The 20,707-nt window shown below is 39.8% G+C and overlaps 1 protein-coding gene across 1 annotated transcript in view; it reads right to left on the bottom strand.

The window, feature by feature from the left end:
• LOC135713658 (uncharacterized) overlaps positions 1-20,707 on the bottom strand; it is a 51,000-nt gene that overhangs the window by 19,891 nt on the left and 10,402 nt on the right. The window contains exons 2-4 of the mRNA XM_065236822.1: positions 14,092-14,591; positions 8,601-8,714; positions 7,140-8,537 (exon numbers count right to left, since the gene is read on the bottom strand). Of these exons, the coding sequence (XP_065092894.1) occupies positions 7,140-8,537; positions 8,601-8,714; positions 14,092-14,265 (1,686 nt within the window). The 5' untranslated portion in view covers positions 14,266-14,591. The remainder of the gene's footprint in view (positions 1-7,139; positions 8,538-8,600; positions 8,715-14,091; positions 14,592-20,707) is intronic.

Consider the following 20,707-nt stretch of genomic DNA (forward strand, 5'->3'; position numbering starts at 1 on the left):
TTAGCTCTGTTAATAATTGTGTTATAATGATCGGTGAAAGTAAGTTTTGAGTTTTGAGAAGTGGCCCTCGCAGTGGTGGCAAATGTACATTTTTTGCAAAACCATCGTCCAGAGCAAAACAAAACAACCAGCACACGGGCGGTCATGTACACGGTTAGAAAAAAGTACCCAAAATTAAGCTCTTTTCACTCATCTCGGCACTATAGTGCAGGAACCGAGGCAGGAACCCAAAAGTAGGTAAAGCGGGTCAAAGTAATTTTCATTTACTTATGTGCGGTTCGTATGGAATTTTGCACTGGCTTTTTAACCAAAAGTAAGTTAGTTGTACCCAACAGCAGGCATGGAAAATCATTTGCATTCATTTCATACATTCATTAACATTCATTTGCCTCTAACTTTTATCATCAACAGCATTCCGCAAAATGATGTATAGAGCTTTTGTAGGTTATGTTATTAGCTACAAGTTTTGCTCATATGCATCACGAACTAGAGCGGACAGAACTTGTTACTGTTTTTCAGTGAATGTAAAATACATTCACTGAAAAACAGTAGTGGCTTCTGTTCGCTCTGGTTCGTCATGCATAAGAGATACGGAGTTGTAGCTAATAACAAAACCTACAAAAGCTATTTACATCATTTTGCGGAATGCTGTTGAAGAGAAAAGTTAGAGGCAAATGAATGTAAATGAATGCACGAAATGAATGCAAATGATTTTCCCTGCCTGCCCAACAGTAGGTAAATATGATTATACTCAACGTTGGGTTCCCACACTTTACTACCCCTATTGGGTGGTTTTGCTCCTCCGTTTTTGACAACATTAGAATGAGAAAAGGAAACAAACTAGTCAAAAGTAAGTAAAAGTGAACTGGCCGTTGGGTACTTTTTTCTTACCGTGTATATGTACATTTTTAACGAACGACGGAAAAAGGAGATAGGAAAAATTTTGTAGCCCATGCTTTTTCAAACAGTTTATTGTAATTAAATTGTAGTTGAAAGCTTGCATGTGACAGTAAATTATAAACTCCCTTATTTAAGGCCCAAACGCAATGTGGATGGAAGCGGAACGGAAACAGGAAGTTTGACAGTTGTCACAAATTACATCAAGAAGCCTAACCGATGTCGATTTGCTTCTAACTAATTTTCAATCCGACAAGTAGGCTTACTCAGATCGGGCTTTTCCGCTGCCGCTGCCGTTCCGCTTCCGCTGTCATTGCGCTTGGGCCTTTACACATAATTTTAATGTCATCAACATCAATTTATGTCACGCACGCCTATGGACTTGTCTGCATCTTTGTCTGCAGAAAAAAGCTAAAAAATGTCACGACATTTTCCACTTGCCAGTTTGTTTCTGTATGTCATTGGTCATTGCGAAAAGTATCAAATATTAAGGGAAAAATATTAAACTCCAGTACTTGTGCCACCGTGGCAATATCTGCCTTCACAATAATTCAAAATAAATCTTTTAGAATCTTAATATTAGGATATTCACGGAACTCTTCATAGTCTGTAAAATATCCAGAGATTCTTGAATCAGAACTCCAGAAGCCCCTAACAACTTTGATGGTATAAATTAAAAAACTTATGTGTATTTGCTAATTAGAAACATCGTGACCTGATTATATATGAATTTCCTATCATCTCTTAATTTTTTAGACAAACATTAAATTCTGCGAACAGCGATAAAGATGTAAAAAAGCAGGGTCGATTTTTTCGCTTCCAAGAAGGACGGTTGTTTTCGTGACATGCTCCTATTGCTTCCCTTTCTAACCTATTCCCACCCACAAAACGACATGATGGATGATGGGTTAAAATGGTGAACATAGATAGCTAGGTTAAACGGTTATGGGAATAGAAGGAACCAGCTGTTGTTGTTAACAAACGATAATCTTTTTCAGCGACATAATTTCCTTCAAGATGTGTGAATAATTTAAATTCATCCGCTCTGCGATGCGTACTGGAATACCTACTTTAAGGAGTAATTAACTTGGATACCTCAAGGCTTGCAATAACGAATTCTTTTTCAATATAAAAGGATGCGTCAAAAAAACCGAGTATGAATTTTAAGAAACGTTGGCAATGATTTACATTAATATGTTTGCATTGCGTTTCCCTACCGCTGCTCATTTTGTCGCAGTCATCGTTCTAATTTCTCCGAAATGATTTGCATTAGGCACTTACCTATATCAACTTCACTTCCATGGTGTTCTCCTCATTGAGGACGGTTGGAAAATTAACTTTCGAAACTTTCAGGAACAAAAAAGCAACACCAAAAATTTGCTAAATAATCTAGGATCGGATCCGACCCATCCACCACAGGCATCTCTCGGTATAAGACGACAAGGCCGACTGCACCATCCCTGCGCCTGTTCGATTATTTTTCCTCGTCATTTGTGTTTTTTGTAGGCATAAACTTTTCTGCCTTTTCATGGTACGCCGGTACGACATTATTGCTGATTGTGTCGAAGTAGACCGATCTGCGGAAATGATGTGTTGTGTTGCGTTTTTCGTTCTTGTAAAAATGTTTAAAATTTATATTTTAGGTTTTAAAAAGTTTTAATTAAATCTATACTGACCTGTTAGAAAGTGCATTAAGCGAACATTACAAAATCCCTCCCTTTACGTTGCTTCAGCTGACTCGTCGCAATGCTCAGCTAAGTTTGTATTCTACTGTAAAGGCGGTAAGCTCCAACCGATATTATCCTCGGTTTAAATCCTGATCAAGAATGTCTTGCTGCGTTGATATCGACATTAGAGTTAATCAACACGACTCTAAGCACACATTTTGCAGATCATTCAAACAGGTTCGATATTAAAAGTTCATCCGAGTTGGAGTTTACCGCCATAATCTGTGTCCGAATGTAAAAATTAATAAAAATCACGTTCATCTTGGTAAGTAAGGCGCAAATCGCGATTCAACGCATTTTACATGGATTTATGAATAAGGCCTAAATCGTTAACACCCCTTAATGTTTTAGGGTTTGATATCTTCAAGTTAATTTATCTCCGTAACTATGGTTAGGCTAGTGATTTTACGCATGTTTGGATGTTCAAAATCTATAAATGCGACTCCCTATAATAATTCAAGGGTATGCACAAATCAATACAGCATGCTGACCAAATATTTTAATAAAGGGTGTCCACGATGAAATTGCCACACACAAAATTGATTCGCAAAATTCGAGTTTTCATCCGATTGCCATCAAATTTTCAGGGATTGAGAAATAACTATTAAACTTCATTTTACCATTTTACTCGTATTTTATTTACAGTCTAACGCAAATGCCCGCACCTTGGCCTTAACCCCGGCCATAAGATTCTGCACAACCTGTGAATCAACCGTTTTTTGCATGTAAACCCATACTTTCTTCAGTTCCTCGACTGTCTTCACTACCTTAGGTCGTTTAAGAAGGTGCTGCTTCATAATCGCCCAGTACTTCTCGATGGGGCGGAGCTCCGGAGTGTTGGGAGGGTTGAACATTTTCGGCACGAAATTGACCTTATTGTCCGCATACCACTTCAGCACGTCCTTGGAGTAGTGGCATGAGGCCAAATCCGGCCAGAAGATTGTTGGGACGTTGTGGGCCTTCAAAAGAGGAAGCAGCCGCTTCTGGAGGCACTCTTTTATGTACACCTGTCCGTTCATCGTGTCCTGGGTCACGAAAGGTACACTCCGCTTCCCGCACGTGCAGATGGCTTGCCAAACCAGGAATTTCTTCGCAAATTTGGACATCTTCTGAGTGCGGACATGCTCCGGAACGCTGAACTTATCCTTGGCCGTGAAAAACAGGTTGCCGGGGATCTGTTTGAAGTCGGCCTTCACATATGTTTCGTCGTCCATGATGCAGCATTCAACTTTCGTCAGCATGTTGAGGTACAACTTCCTGGCACGGGTTTTGGCGGACTTGTTCTGCTTCTCGTCGCGATTAGGGGCCTTTTGTACCTTGAACGTTCGAAGCCCAGCCTTAGTTTTGGCCTTATGGACAAAACTTCGGCTTAGGTGCAGCTTCTTAGCCACATTCCTAACGGAGGCGTTTGGATTTCGGTTGAAGGCCCCAACTACGCGGTTGTGATTTTTGGTGTTGTACGGAATACTTTTTCCTTCACTTCTGGGCTTCCGATCGGTGGTCAACCGTTCCTCGAACCGCTTAATCACTCGCGACACCGTGGAATTCGCGATTCCCAACGTTTTAGCGATGGAATGATGCGAGAGATCCTTGTTCTCGTGATGAATGCGCAAGATTTTATCACGCACGAGCTGTTCTTTCGACTCCATTTCCGCGAGTTTTGATCACAGGACTTTAAAACTTGCAGGATGTAAATAATGCACTATGAACTAAATCCACCCAAATTTTCATTAAATTCTACCCAACGGTTAAAAAGTTAGAGCAATTTCATAGTGTGGCAATTTCATCGTGGACACCCTTTACTTCAATTACTGTCATAAATTCATATTTTATTTATTCTCAATGTACCTAAAATACCATTCATTAAATTAATTACCGTAAATTATATGTTGATTCCTTTCAATTCCACTCAAAATATAAAAAATATATTACTGTTATCAAAGTATTATACTACAGCAAATGTATGTTAAATACCACGCACTCATAACAGCAAGCGCGCTTCTCGTAAAAATGATTTAAAAATTGATGTAGGGTTCGAAATCATGAGGCGTTTATCTAAAAAATCGTTGCCTAAACTACGAAGATTTTGAAATCTCTCAAATCACGATTAAGGTCATATTTACGCAGATAAGCGCATTAGAGCTTTCGAACACCCAAACGCCCCTAAAATCGCGATTTAGGTTTTTTTTAGAGATAAATGCATTTAAAAATTGTGATAACCCAAACACCCACAAAATCACAATTTAGACCTTATTTACGGAGATTATCGCATTCATTAGATTTTTATCACCCTAAAACGCCAAAAATTCCCGATTTACAGAGATAAATGTATTTCAAGATTTTGAACACCCGAGCACCCTTAAAATCACGTTTTAGACCTTATTACCTCTGTTACCCAGTTGTGTATCTAAAGGTTTTATTTTTTTTTTTCAATACTACTTTCCCTCTGTAACCAATAGCCACACAAACTATTTCACCTGAATAAAACATTCCCAAATCGATAAGTCTTGATTCGCTCTAACTCGACAGTTTGATTTCGACATCGTAGAAAGAAATCGAATATGTATGAGAAATCGGCTCGGCAAGACGAACTTTGGTTATGTCTGTATGTGCGCCTGTGGCAAACTTTCTCCGAGATGGAGTCAACAAAGTAAAAGTGAAAGAAGAGCTGCAAAATGGAGCACATGCGAATCGCAGCATGCGCTACCACAATGGAATGATGCTGGTTAAGAAAATACCACTTTCCTCCCTCATTAGTTAAATTTTGAATATCCATTTTGTGCTTCTGTTATAAGTATCAGTATTGTGTATTGTGCTTGTTTCGGATTCAAGTCGCGTGGTAGAGCGTTCTCGCTCCCACCAATACGGCAATATGGACGCGATGTCAGATGACATCGCGGACATTTTGTCGGACGCCCTTCGCCTCTCGATCCCCCCCCCCCCGGTGGTTCGTCGTCTCAGACGCAAACCTTCCACCGAAATCGTGCCTACCCAAGTGACTCGGTTGGCCCATGGGTTGTCTATTTTCAGCCCAAAAACAAACCCTTGAATGTTGTTCAAATATCTGATAATCTGACAAAGCGATTATCTGCCGTGACCGAAATAACGAAGGTTAGGCACAACAAACTTCGTGTGACCGTCGCTGAAACAGGCCAATGAAATTTTCACACTGGAATATAGAGTGTACATTCCAGCCTCCGATGTGGAGATCGAAGGCGTGGTCACTGAGGCGAGCCTGAACCTCGAGATACTGGAGAAGCAAGCGGTTGACCGAGAACCCCTTGCTTCCTCCGGTAAAGATACTGGCCGTTCATAGAATGAAATCAGTATCGCTCAGCGAGGGTAAAAGAGTTTTACCCCCACAGACTCGTTGCGGGTGACCTTTTCTGGATCTGCCCTTCCTCAATACATCGAGCTGGGAAAACTTCGTCTTCCTGTGCGGTTGTTTGTACCTCGGGTCATGAACTGCCAGCATTGTAAGCGGTTGGGACATACGGCCTCCCACTGCGGCAACAAGGCACGCTGCTCCACATGCGGGGAGAAGCATGAGGATGGCGCCTGCGCAGCTACTGCACCAAAATGCGTGTACTGCAACGGAACTCCTCCTCATGCTCTCTCGTCGTGCCCGGCGTACAAACAGCTCGGGGACAAAATGAAACGCTCCCTTAAGGAACGTTCCAGGCGGTCTTTTGCAGAAATGCTTAAGACAGCCACGCCATCGACCAATAACAAAAAAAAAAGAAAGAAAATACCCGGAACAGTCAACTTTCCGGTGGTGGTACGGTTTTATAAGACGCAACTAGGAACTCAAGATCATCATACTAATCATGGACGTCGATATATCGTGGATCACATCAGAAATGACATGGGAGACTTTCAGGATTTAACAGCGATGCAGAAAAGGACAACGAGCTCGCTAATAGACACGAAAATTGGACATAAGGGTGAAGAAACAGCGAAAGTTGGTGAGATCGTTTTAAATTATTGCTCATATTTATACAAACATTGCTTATACTTAATACGCGACAGAATAAAAAAGTTTTTTTTTATTCTAGAAGTGTGAATGCATTACATGTATCCAATTGATATATCGATGTGTTCATGCGAGGCTTATTTTATATGAAGGCGACCTCAGAATGTATGTGTATGAACAAGCATTCTTGAAATGGGTCGTTGGATGTACAGTAGAGCTATCACCTTCCATCGCCAGGGCTAAAAATGTTTGCATTTGCATCTATGGTTTTTGATCAAATTTCCGTCCTACTAAGCACTGTAATAGGCTTCATGTTGTGGCTTATGAACTAACTGCTCGATAGAACGGAAATGGGCGATTAGGACTAAGTAGCGCTCTACCCTATGTATAAAAATATGTGTAATCAATTTTCTTCCATAACAGCACTGCCGGCCAGTGGGAAATGGATTGTAAACACACACACACACACACACACAGACACAATTGCACCTTAAAATGTGTTAAATATCAATTCCCACAGCCAATTAACAAAGAAAACCTACCTTCATAAAATCGGCCAGCATGTATCCCTGCTCAGTGCCGATAAAATACGCCATCGGGCCGGCAAAGAGCAACGTGTCCGACATCTTCCTAATCGAGTCGAACTTGACGTTGTGCTCGATGTCCGTTGTCAGTCCGGTAACGGTTAGGGCGAAAACGCCACAGATGAGATACAGTCCCATTAAGGGTATAGTTCCGGTATATGATTGAATACTGAGTGTATTCATTGTGCTACTATTAATGGGGATGTTCCGATCCCAAACTGGACATAGGTGAGATCCGCAGATGCGCTCCCCGTAGTCATTGGTTTGAAACGTACTGTAGGGAAATCGGTCCAGCTGGTATCCATCGTTTTCGTGCGGCTGCATACGGATGTTGTACAGGAAGAACATAGTCTCCTTGAGCGAAGGCATACTCGGGGTAGTCACTTTGCTGGTAGGATTAGGCTCTGCCAGGCTTTTACTCGTCGAAGTTGGTGCAATTTCAATGGACGGGAGGCGAAGTGTCACTCCACTCGATGTTGTACTGTTCAATTGAGCCGTAGCTGCACCGCTGGCATTAGCCGAAGACAGTGCCGATATGTAGAAGCATCCGGCGCGGTTTGACGAGGCACACGTTAGTACGAACGACGCAACGATAGTGCCAATGATTATACCAAAGTCACCGGCCGCTCGAAACCAACGGCCAAGTCGTCGAATGCTTTCGTCTTTGCTGCATAGAAGCTTATGGTCGTCGAAGCTGTCAGCGTTGATACCGGCCATGCTGGTTCCACCACATTCCGGTTGCGAACAGCTCAGTTTTCCGGCCATTGAAACCACCAACGTATGCTTGCAGATCACCGAAGGCCCTAAGACTAGCCCGAGCACTAGATAACCCGGAACCAGCGATACCAGTACCGGGTAGATATGTGATGCCAAAAACACACATAGTCCTCCGTAGACCGAAGCCAGTACGATTGAGTAACCAAATTTCCGCAGGACTTTGGTCGTTATTAGGCACATGAAAGCCGTTACAATACAGCATATACTGAGCAAGGCGGATCCAACATCTGGACCCATCGCGAGCCACGGTTCCTGTTGGAACCACGTGGAATTGGATCCTTGCAACCCAATCAGAGGGACCAACGCCGTACACATCAGTCCGTGAGCAATCGTAAGAAGGATGAAGTTTTTGGTAACCTTGTTTCGCACGTGCGTAGGAATCTTATGTCGACACCCGTAGCTTCGGTTATTGACCGTGAGTAACCTCCGTACAGAAGTAGCACCAATAGAACTGTTGACCGATTCCCGTCGTCGGTTGCCAAGGGTTGAGCTTTGGAAGGGATACCCTATGGTTAGAGGCGGGGCAACCGCCAGCCGGTGACTTCGAGAGGAGGCCGGTGAATAGTTGGCGATGAATTGCTGTGGAACAATCGAAGAAGTGTTTGAAATTGCAATTTACTGTGGGTATTTTTTGGAACGTACCTCAATCATTGGGTCGTCCCAGATATGGTGCGCCTGACCAGAACTGCGAGTTCGCAGAACCTTCCTAGCCGCAGGAGGACATTTCTGTTGAAGGAATGTTTTCGCTGCAGCGATCTGTGAATTGAACAGAAGCATGAGGTTAACTTTGTAGTTTTTAACTAATTAACGGTATAAAATAAATATTGCACACATAAATACCCCAAGATAAAAATACTTTCAAATGACAAGATTATCACTAAAGTAGCTTATCGCTTACTCCTTTATTATCACCCTGATTAGAAATTTATTAATCCAAAATTCCGCAATATTATAGATGTTCATAAAGCAGCCCTCTAACGGCGCCGGTGGTGTAGTGGTAAGCGTGATTACCTCTCACCCCAGCAGGCCTGGGTTTAATCCCAGTTGGCGCCGCCGGGAAGTTCTGAGGCATAACATCTCTGATCACGCCTTCCTTCGGATGGGAAGTAAAGCCGTTGGTCCCCGGTTCATGAGTTGATGGGTCGATAGGTAGGGTCCAGGTGTGGGAGCTGCCTTCCTGGTACGTCAGTAGCATTGGTGCTCAGCACGGAAAATAAGATCGACGGAAAAAAACAAACCAAAGGGAAAAAAAAATAATAAAGCAGCCCTCAAAATCCCTTAATTTTCCTAGAGTTATCGGAACTGCCTTGAAGTTCACGTAACTTTCATTCTTCTTCTTCTTCCTCGCATTTCAAGCTTATTGCGTATGGCATATTAGCTTATTGCGTGCTCTCAACTTAGTGCTCTAGATGCACTTCCACAGTTATTAATTGAGAGCTTTCGATGCCTGTACCATTTTTGCATTAGTATAATTGTGTGGCAAGTACAATCTTACTCTATGCCCAGGGAAGTCGAGAAATTTTCCAACCCGAAAAATTTCTAGACCAGACCGGGAATCGAACCCAGCCACCTCCAGCATGGTCTTGCTTTGTAGCTGTGCCATTACCGACTGAGCTAAGGAAGGTTCCGTAACTTTCATAAAGATCTCTAAACTCTCGTAAAGTTCTTTAGCGTCCTACATAGGAAAGTTCTTGATGTTCTTTGAAATTCCCTAATTTTTTCTAGACTCAGAAAAGTTTTCAATATTTTTTAAAAGTTTCCATTGTTATACTAAAGTTAATGGATGATGTTATTTGATGTACCCGAAAGTTTCCTCATTTTCCTAATGTTCATGGAGCCTTGTTGAAGGTCCCGCCATTTTTAAAGGAATTTTCTGAACTTCCCTGAAATATTCAGAACTTCAATGATAATATCAAAACTTCTCGACCTATCTTAAGATCTTTAAACACAATTGATCTGAGGTTATTTGATCTTCCCTGATGTTCTCGGAATGTATCTGTAGTTTTTGCGATTCTCCTGCAGTTTTAGATACTGATTCTACTTCGAGTTCTCTGAAGTCTGTGATATTTCCGAAATCTTTCTGACGGTTTTCTAAGCTTCTCTAAAGTTTTCTGCACTTTCTAAATACCGCGATCTTCTTAAAATTTATTTCTATCTTCCTAAAAATGCAATAATCTTCTCAGAAGCTCCCATCATACTTGAAACTGCTCTGAAGTGTCCAGAAATTCAATTAAAATGTTTTTGAATAATCCTGACAATCATTGTACTTTTGCAATTTTTTCGAAGCTTTTGTAACTTTCCTGAAGATTTAAAAGTTTTCCTAAAATTGTCATAACTTCACTGGCGTTCTATGAACTTATTTTAAGGTTCTCGTCTTTACTTTAAAAAAATCGAATTTCACTAGAGTACTATTGACTTCGCTAAAATTCCCGGAACTTCTTAAAGTTTCCGTTATTTTCATGAAGTTAAAACAAAATAGTTAATGCACCTAATTTATCAGAACTTATTCCTAAAGATATTTAAACTAGACTAGACTAGACTTTTTCCCTGACGTTTTCCATGCTTTTTTTAAGTTACTGGAACAGCCCTAAACTTTATAAAATTTCCTTAAGTTCTCTATACTTCCCTGAATTTCCCAGAACTTGTTAAAAGCTCCCGCCTGAAGTTAATTGAATTGCCTTGAAATTCATTGACCTTCTCTGAAGCTTCCGGAATTTTTCTTAAAGTTTTCGAATCATCCTTGAAGCATCTTCTAAAATCACTAATCTTTGCTAACCTTGCTAACGTACAACTGAGCAGGCTAAAAGCTGAATAAGCCGGTTTTAGTTGCATTGGGCAAATCTTCAGCATGGCTTATTTGTTGAGTTCTAAGACCTTCCCTGAAGGTTCCTAAATTCCCAGACAACCAGAAATCGTATAAAAATGTACAGATAGTATCGTAAATTGCTATAGTATAAGTCATATCGCATATAAGAATGACATACATCGCAAGATGTTTAAGTTTAATCGTATAGAATGCAAATTTCCGGCTTAAATACGATGATTCATTTTTCTATCGTACTGTATCACACATCAAATCGGAATATATCGTGAAACTTTTGAATTGGTTATTATAGATTAAATCGTATATGATGTCAAAATCAACTCGTTTAAAAGAATATTGAAATTTGTACGTCCGTGGCCTCCACTTTTGTACGAATAAGCCATTTTTTGCATTCTATACGATTAGTATGTTTGTTTATCACAGAAACAACTTTGAATATACATGCATTCTGGTTGTCTGGATTGTCAAGATGTTTTCGCAATTTCCTTAATGTAACGGCATTTTTCCTTATATTAATGGAAGTCTCCTGATAACTCCACAATTTGCCTGAAATTTTCGTAAAATTCTTTAAATTTTCGAAATTTGCCATAATTTTTTGAAATTTCTTGATTGTTTCAGCAATTTTCCTGAAAGAAATGGAAGTGCTGTGAAGAACTTTATTCTTGCGCGAAGTACTCGGAACTTTTCTACCTAAAAATCTCCAAACTTCTCTGAAGTTCTTTGGATTTTCCTCGGATCTTCATATCAGTTTTTTTTGACTGCTTTAAAGTTTTTTGATCTTCGCTGATTTTCCCGCATTTTTCCTAAGTTCTCGAAGCTGTCATGAAGTTATTGGAAATTATTAGATGTTCGTGGAACTTACTCGAAGATTCCGCAATTTTCCTAAAACTCTCGGAACCTTGGTAAATTTTTCGAAAATTTCCTGAGTTACTCAGAGCTTCTTCGAAAGTCTTGTAATTCCACTGATGTTAATTAAACTACTCTGAGGTTCATCTTCATGATCTTCTCTGTTGTTTTCGGAGCTTTCCTGAAATTCTCCTGAAGTACTTCTCTGAAGCTGTAAAATATATGGAAATGACCGAAACATCTTAAAACTGCACCTTCTTCAAATTCCAGGAATTTTTTTTTTTCGAAATGTTCAAGAAATTATTGGAACTGAGCCATTTTTTTTTCGACACTTGCCTTTTAATATTAAACTTCAAAAAAGTCTAGACTTTCCAAAAATTATCGGAATATTCTTGAAGTTATTGGAACTACTCTTAAAATCTCTGAACATTCGTGAAGATCTCTTATAGGACTGCCTTGAAGTTCTCTCATCTTGCTTGCAGTTATTGAAGTTCTCACAAATTTGCGGAAACTCACGGAACTGTACTGAAGTTCTCAGAATTATCCAGACATTTCTGTAAGGTTCCTGAAACTTTCTCAAACTCAGTGAAACTATCTTGCAGGTCTCTAGACATTTTCCTGAAATCTATAGACCTGCACTGAAGCTATTAGAACTTACCCTTTAAGGTCATTTAACTTTCCCCTTGAAGCGTTCTTGCATCTTTCATAAAACTGCTTAATTGTTTATCCCAATGATATTCCAAAAGTAAATTAAACTACCAGAAAGTTCTCAAATTATTTTGAAGATGTCGAAACTTCCTTCTTGTATTTGATGGTCGTGGAACTGCCCAGATGTTCAAGTAACTTTCCATAAGATATACAAACTTCTTAGAAGTTTTCTGAAATTTTTCTTCTTTATTTCGAGAACGTGTTTTCTGAATTTGTAATAGTTTCAATCCACATTTAAGGGCGTCGATTTCCCATGACGTTTTTATGCAGTGCAATTTTGTTCATATAAGCACATAGTAATCTGTATGGGCGTTCAAAAATTCCCTGATGCATTATCGTGTGCATTTTTGATCAGAGGAACGCATGTAGATCGAAATTTCAACGCCCATCTAGTTTTGATTAGAAAAAAGTTAAGGGTTGTGCCCAAAGTACGACCGCAATGTTGACGTAGGGCTACGAGATTATTGTTGCTGCTCCATTCAATAATATATTGATAACAAAATAAATGGTTTAGAAATTTAACTTCAAGTTGAACAAAAAAAAATCCATTACTTAAATTTTTGAAATTGTGCAGTTCTTGAATAAATCCTAAAATTAAGATTCCATTTTTTAAATTCGAAAATCAGTTCCTTAATTATTCATTAATATGCTTTAAACATGTTCACCCAACTTTCCGAAACTTATTAAAGTTATCCATGGCAAAACAACTTTAGAAATCAAAGTGCACCTCGCATCACAATTAAAAGCTTATTGCAGATCTATGACAGACAAGTAGCTTTCAACTAAAACCTATTTAAGTTAACTTAAATGCAGCACATAAAATAACAAACGTTTTAATTGAATAAATGGAATGTCAATTTGATTGTTCAATCGATATTGATAGTGAACGAGTACGTGATTGGTTGATTACGGCTGAAAGCTTTGATCAATTTTCAATAGTTAACCATTGATAAATAACTATCATCTTTATACCAAACAAATGTTACATTCAATCTGAATAAAATGGTGTAATTAAATTTGATTTTCAATCATAAACGACTGTGTTATAAGAGTTCAAAACCTGACACTATTTCGTCACACATTTTTTTTTTAAATTGCCACTCAGAATAGTTCACAAAGACGTAGTCCTACGTCAAAATAGTTTTCGGAGCTGGAGTAACCAGGAGTAACCACCATGACAGGCCTGCTCAAAATTCAAAAACTTTTGTTCCCGCTGAAAAAACCCGTTGCAGAAAATAGATTAAATTCGATCTTCTTACAGGAAAATTCTCAGGAATTTAATGGAATTGGTTTTGATAATGGATTCTAGAGCAAAAATCTCCTAAACCCAATCTTTCACTATTCTGCACATGCACACGATATTTTCTGAACAAAGCATGCAACTTTTAGTGCATAGTCTAATATGCCGGTAGATTACAACTGATCCTAATGGATAACTCTTTTCTGGCAAAAATGCATATGCATTTATGGGCAGAACAGGAGTCATTGCATTGTGAGCCAGTGTAAGAACTGCCATTTCATTTGATGCAAGAAACATTTTAAGCTTCGTACATTATCGTCTAGTTGTGCGCCCGACAAGTGCGGTGAAAGAGTTGCAGGAAGCGAAATTTGAATGAATCATGTCCCTAAATATACAACACCATAAAAGTAAATCTACATAAAGTACTCAAATTACGAAAACTAAACAAGACAGATTCCGCGTAATTACCTACTAGATAAAGCAAAAATAAAAAATAGACAGGGTCCGACACTAACCTGTTGCTGATGGACAAACACTGGTTTTTCCAGTCCCGCCTTCGGTGTGGCATCCTTTTCGCGGGAAAAGTCTCTCTCGATGATTCGATCCCGCGCTAGGATCCTTTCGCGTTCCTCCAGTCTGCGCTCCAGTCGTTCCGTCGTCAGTTCATTGAGATTCGGTAAGCTTCCCATCCTTCTTTGGGCTCGGATGGACTACTTAGTGCTGCTGAAGCCACCCTGTCACCACCCTACGCAGCAACCACTCCTTGGGACACAACCGTGGCGTGACGCGAATAATGACCAGGTGGTCTTGCCCGGGTAGTCGAGCTTCAAAGGCCTGAGCTACCACTCTGATGGGTCTGATTTTGGCGTCGGCAGTGCGTGGGTGTATTTATGTGGATATTGTTTTTTTTTTCTGTTTTCGGGTGTAAAGTTCTGATTTTCTCCGGCTCCGGCAGTGGTTTCTGGGAAGCTCTACTTCACTTTATATAGTAGGTCTTTAAAGGCGAAACAGAACTCTGAAAGATAAACAACAACAAGAAAGAAAAATATTAACTATTATAATCTTCGACGTAACGCGTGTCTGTGGGATGAATTTTTTGAGGAGTAGGTATTGATTGAATGAATTGAAAAAAAAATCCTAAAAGTTACACAGTTTGTGATCTGATATTTAATTCAATGGCATAAATGGTGAGGACATGTAAATGGAGACATTTTCTCTCGAGTGTCTCTTCAACACGAGATGGGAAAATAGTCACTCGGGCCCATTTATAATTCAGCTCCACATTTCACGCTGAGATATGGCACAATTCAAATCCAGCTTCTTCGTCTAAAAAAAAATGCATGCCAACAGAAACAACGTGATCGTCTGTTATGCACGTGCTCGTACGCCGCGGTAGCGAAGGCAACCGACAGTGACAGCTCAGTGGTGTCGTTTCAATAACCACAACTGATGGAGAATAAAGGATATGCATGTACGTACCACTACATATTGCAATGGAGCAACATTTCAGTTTCATCGAGAGATTCTGAAGGAAATATGGCGCGTGGATGGATAAAATTTGAACACATGTAGGTGGGTTGAATGAAAATTTATTGTTTCAATTCGATCGATCCATTCAAATTACTGACAACCAGATTGGCCACGACATTGGGGACCGGATGCCTTGGGCTTTTCTCGCTATCTGCACCGTAAACAATGGAGGTACATATTGAGCTTTGTAGAGCGAGATGTGTTCCAGTTTCATGTGGTTGTGATTGTGATTGCCCATATCCATCTGTTTGCGAAGTTGTGACCGGCCTGTACTCTGCATCTCATATTGCGTTTTCTGATGTAGATAGAAAATGTTTTGCAGGTTTCCAGTAACTGCGTGAAATAATCATGATAGTCAATTTTTGTTGTATAGAAAAAACCTTTTGCGGCATGTAACGCTACCATGCATCGGCATGACCTTCAATTAAGCTCATAAATAACAACTAAACTTCAAACAACAAAATCACAGGAAGACAGCTACTCATATTATTAATTGGCAAGTTATATTCTGTACGAGGGGTGCGATCTAAATTTCATCTATTGCATCTAAATCCATCTACTCACATAACTCACACCTTTTTGCAGGAAATCTTCAAAATTGTCATCAATCTTCTCTCTATCTATTAAGCGTGTGCGCATCTCACAACAGCAAAGTAAAATTTTTCCTGCATCTTAGATAGAGTGGCCTCCCTCTATTCTGTACAGGATGGCGTAAATAAAATGTTGGGCTGGAGAGGGCCATGGCAGTTGACAGACATGAACTATCGGTAGTAAATGCCGGCACATGTTATACACCTTTACTTTTAAAATTTGCGGGTGGAGAAACCCTCATAAACGTGAATTATAACTTACCCTACCAAAAGTGGGTAAAAATGGCTTACAACCCCTGCTAAACTCTAAATGAAATGGTTATGGAACTTTGGATGAACGCTTGAGCGATAAATTTTTAACCTTATGGTTTGATGGAACTAGTAAGGTCCAAATGTGGTTTTTTTGATATCGGTCAACTTCATGTGGAAAATATCGCGAATTGGTAATTATTAATGTAAAGGCTACCAATTCATGATAAATTCCACATCGGTTGACCGGTATTACAAAACCACATATGGAGCTCAATGATAACTATAACCATTACCATTAAAGTAATCAAAGCACAAAGAAAAAGGTTCTAATACAGTTTCCGAAAATGTAACAACCCAATATTTGTAAGGTCCAGTTAAAAAAACACAATATAGGGTCCTGATGAATGTGGGCTTCTTAGTGGAATACCTGTATAATGAGAGAGAGAAGGATTAGTATTTTCCATTTAATTCCACTACTATTTGCTTATCCTTGACAGATACGCGTATTTCGTCTACAATGTGCAGACTCGACTATCGAGTATTAGTACAAGACACTGAAGAAGTCTGCACATTGTAGACGAAATACGCGTATCTGTCAAGGATAAGCAAATAGTAGTGGAATTAAATGGAAAATACTAATCCTTCTCTCTCTCATTATACAATATAGGGAAATGGATGTAATGTCGGCCTAAATGTCTTTAATTTGGGCCCATACATAAATTCAGACTATCGACTAAATTTTCAATAGCGACCAAAAATATCTATTAGTACCGTCCCAATGACGCTTCATTTAGATAAAAATGATAAAAAGCTGATTTTTAGCGAGGGGGCCAAATTTTAGATCCATAGGCTAACATTAGAGCCATTTCCCCTATTTGGTTAAACGTTCATATAAAGTTCCATAACCATTACAGTTAAAGTTTAGCATGGATTAAAGACTGGAACGCACAAAAATTGGTCGACAAAAAAATCGTTTCTTTCAGTCAAAATTCATATCACAAAAATCTTCTAATTTTTCTTTTGGTAGTTCAAATTCATATATTTAAAGGAAAAAACATCCGTTTATTCTTTTGGTTTGCCAAAACCAAACTGCCGTGCCTTCCGCTTAACCCCTTCCATTAAATTTTGCACAGTGGTCTCATCGACCTTATTCGCCGTCGAACGCCAGTTAGATTTAAACTGCTGCTAGTTTTCCAAAGCCCAATACCGTTCGATAGGGCGGAGTTCAGAGCTGTTGGGAGGGTTGTGGTCTTTGGGTACCACAACCACGTTGTTCGAATCGTACCACTCGATAGCCTTTTCCCATAGTAGCAGCTCGCCAAGTCCGGCCAGAACAGCACAGGTCTATTATGATGCTTTAGGAATGGTAACAGCCGCTTTTCCAGGCACTCCTGGACATAGATCTCTTGATTGATGGATCCGTATTAATGAAAATGCCGCTTTTTAGATGACACGTGCATATGGCCCGCCAGACGAGATATTATTTTGGGGAACTTCGATAGTTTGATGGTTTTGAAAATTTCAGCCACCTTCCTGTTTTCCTGATGCGGTACAAAACTCCTGTCATGGAAGCTGCTTGAAATCCGCCTTCACATAAGTTTCGTCGTCCATGACGACACAGTTTGAACTTTGTGAGCAGATTCGTATACAGCTTTCGGACCGCTGCTTTGCCGACGTGTTTTGTTTGTAATCTCCACCTTCACCTTCACCTTCTTAAACGTCGACAATCTGGTTCGTTTCTTGTTCCGCTGCACAGTAGTATGGGAGACATTGAGCTTGCCAGCAACGTACCGGATGGAGAGGTTAGAATTCCGCTTATATTTCACCGCCACCTTCTTTGTCGTCGCTACCACGTCCGCATTATGATTGCCACCGCTTCCAGGGCTCCTGGCGGTCAACAGACACTCCCCGAACTTTTTTAAAACGTTTGTCACGGTCGATTTGACCACATCCAGCAATTTTTTCCAACTTGGAGCGTGAGAACGTCGGATTCTCTTGCAGCGCGTGCAAAATTTTGACACGCGCTCCTCTTGCTTGGACGTCATTTTGAAAACTGGAGAGCAAACGGTGAAAACTCATCATAGCAACCATTGTATATACACTCAACTTCCAAATGCAGCATTTCAGGTTTTTTTTTATGCATTTTTAACAGAAATACACCAATTTGAAGTTGACCAATTTTTGCGCGTTCCAGTCTTTATGACGATGATGATGATGATGAACTACCGCTCATTGTAGCAAAACAACTGTTGGTAGACCTCACTGTTCGACTTGATCAAGTTTTATTTCTTTTTTTTTCTTTTTTAATAACATCTAATTGAACTCAACCTGCCATTGAATGAAGGGCCAAAAACGGTTTGGGTGAATCCGTAGGCAGCATCGTCGACGTGCTTCTACGGGATAAATGAGAATCTTCATCCATCAACAGAATCATACAAATGGTAAAAAACAGGCCATTCAACAGGATGCCCCAGGGAGTGGGGAGAATAGCCCACCCTCTTTTCACGAAATTGTAAAGACAGGGAGTTGGCATTTCCACTCTCCCCATCTATTTCGCTGCAATCGGATGCCATTGTGGGCCCTCCCATACCCAGCATTTAATGTTTCATATAATAATGGAATGAAAATTAAGAGAAAAATATAAAGGAAAAATCTCACCCGGCATCACGAAGAGCACCCATAGATATGCTGCCGCTACTTCTTCAACCGGTGTTAAAAGCAGAACTCTCGCCTTTCGTTCCTAACACAGCAGCATAAACACCCATCAACCACGAAACACACTCTAGCTGCTCCAACTAGAAGGATTTCAGCAGAGAAAAAAGGACTGTGCCCAAGTTCCATTACCAATCACTCGTGACACAACGGCTTCAGTTGGCCAGTACATATAAGACGCTGCGCCAGCTCCTCACCAGTCGAATCAACTCGCGACCAACGCCAAAATCAGAACCGGTCCGACAACTGCAACGACCGAAAACAAACGCGTCTAATAGCGGCCACGGCACACTTCGATTGCATTTCTGAAACACAACCTTGGAAACTTTGGCAGTAAATCAACGAAATTCTCAAAAGTTCAGGAAGCTTCATAGAAGTGAAGCGAATTTATAGTAGTTCAGCGATCTTTGTAGAAGTTAAGCGAATAAAGCTAAATTTTGTAAAAGTTCACAGTTGTATGAATTCACAGAACGTACAGAGGTTTAATGCTCAGGTAAAATTTAAGAAATTCATCAAACTCCAAAGAACTATTTTTGGAACTTCCTGGAAGTTTTGGAAACTTTGTGCGCACATATGCTCAGGAAAATTCATTAAAAGGTTAAGGGGTTAAACCAGTGTAGGAGCCGATAAAAAGGGTAAATTTCGCGATATTTTTTGGCGAACAGCGTGCTCGAAGACCATGAACAGCTTCCGGGTTTGGCTTTTCATACTGCAATGCAAAGGAATGCCATTGCCGAGTGTTTCTAGACAAATAAGCTTTCGAAATTCCCCAAAAATTATTTGGTTTGGCAGGCCATATGTAGTTGCGGCCGGAAATCCAAAAGTTTTATCTCTACCGGCACTACCAACAAAGATGTGTACGAGAAAGAATGTTTGCAAATGCGGTTGCTACCATTCATCAGAAGCCACGACACTTTAGCTCTATTTTGGCCTGATTTGGCCTCTTGTCACTATGCAAAATCTGTCCTCGAATGATATAATGCACAAGCGGTCAAATACGTGCCAAATACAGCCAATCCGCCAAACTGTCATAACTTTGTCGAAGAATGTGTACCTTATTTTATTCAAACAAAAAAGTTAGATTTTTTATTTTAATGATAATAAGAACCACCTTAGAATTCATTGTCATAAAAATGAGGGCCTAACTATAAGGAACAACTTTGTAGAAGATACTTTTAGTCTAAAGTTTCAATTTCAAGTTCAAAACATATCATTCCACCTAAATCTACATTCTGGACCACTGTGCAATGGTCGGAGATGGCAAAATCACAAACTTAAATGAATTATGCATAAACTATTGCCTTAATCAAAAATGTTTGTTCAGATAAATTGTGTACATTAGAATTGCGCACAATTCCAAAATTTAAAAAAATCAAATCATGGCCCACCACGAAAAAAATTAAAAATCTAACTTCTCCCCCTGAAGAGATAGAAAGACACTTTCTTTGGCAAAGTTGTAGAGCTACTCAAAATATGAAAGTTTGCTGAAAATACTTGTTTTCTATGTCTAATAGTTTTGGATATATGAAACGTTTTTTTATGGTTATCCCTTTAAACTTTTAGCATAATATTTTTTTCAAGCAAATAATATTCTATTTTTTTCTTGATTTATTTTTCTTGGATCTTGTTATCCGCACTGAGTACCAATACTATCGACGCCAGGGAGGCAAATCTCACACCTGGACCCTACCTAACGACCCATCAAGTCATGGACCGGGGACCAACGGTTTTACTTCCCGTAAACAGAAATTTTATGCCTCAGAAAATCCCGACGGGGTTGACTGGGATTGAACCAGGCCCTTTGGAGTGAGAAGCAATCACGCTTACTACTACACCACCGGCGCCACTCGGGCCAATAATTATGTATAAATTAAATACTAAAATTAAACTAAATATGCGCAAAGTTTGAAAAGAATATTTTCGAACTTGGAAGTGTGCATGTAATACCAATATCCATTTGATAATGGTGATACGGTGATGCATACAACCGGGGCTTATTATGAGTGAAAGTAACTTCGGAATGGGCGTGGCTCTCCAGACATTCTGA

This window comes from Ochlerotatus camptorhynchus, unplaced genomic scaffold (genome assembly GCF_037179485.1).
Source record: "Ochlerotatus camptorhynchus isolate MF236.1 unplaced genomic scaffold, CSIRO-AGI_Acam_v1.1 ptg000576l, whole genome shotgun sequence".
Taxonomy (NCBI): domain Eukaryota; kingdom Metazoa; phylum Arthropoda; class Insecta; order Diptera; family Culicidae; genus Ochlerotatus; species Ochlerotatus camptorhynchus.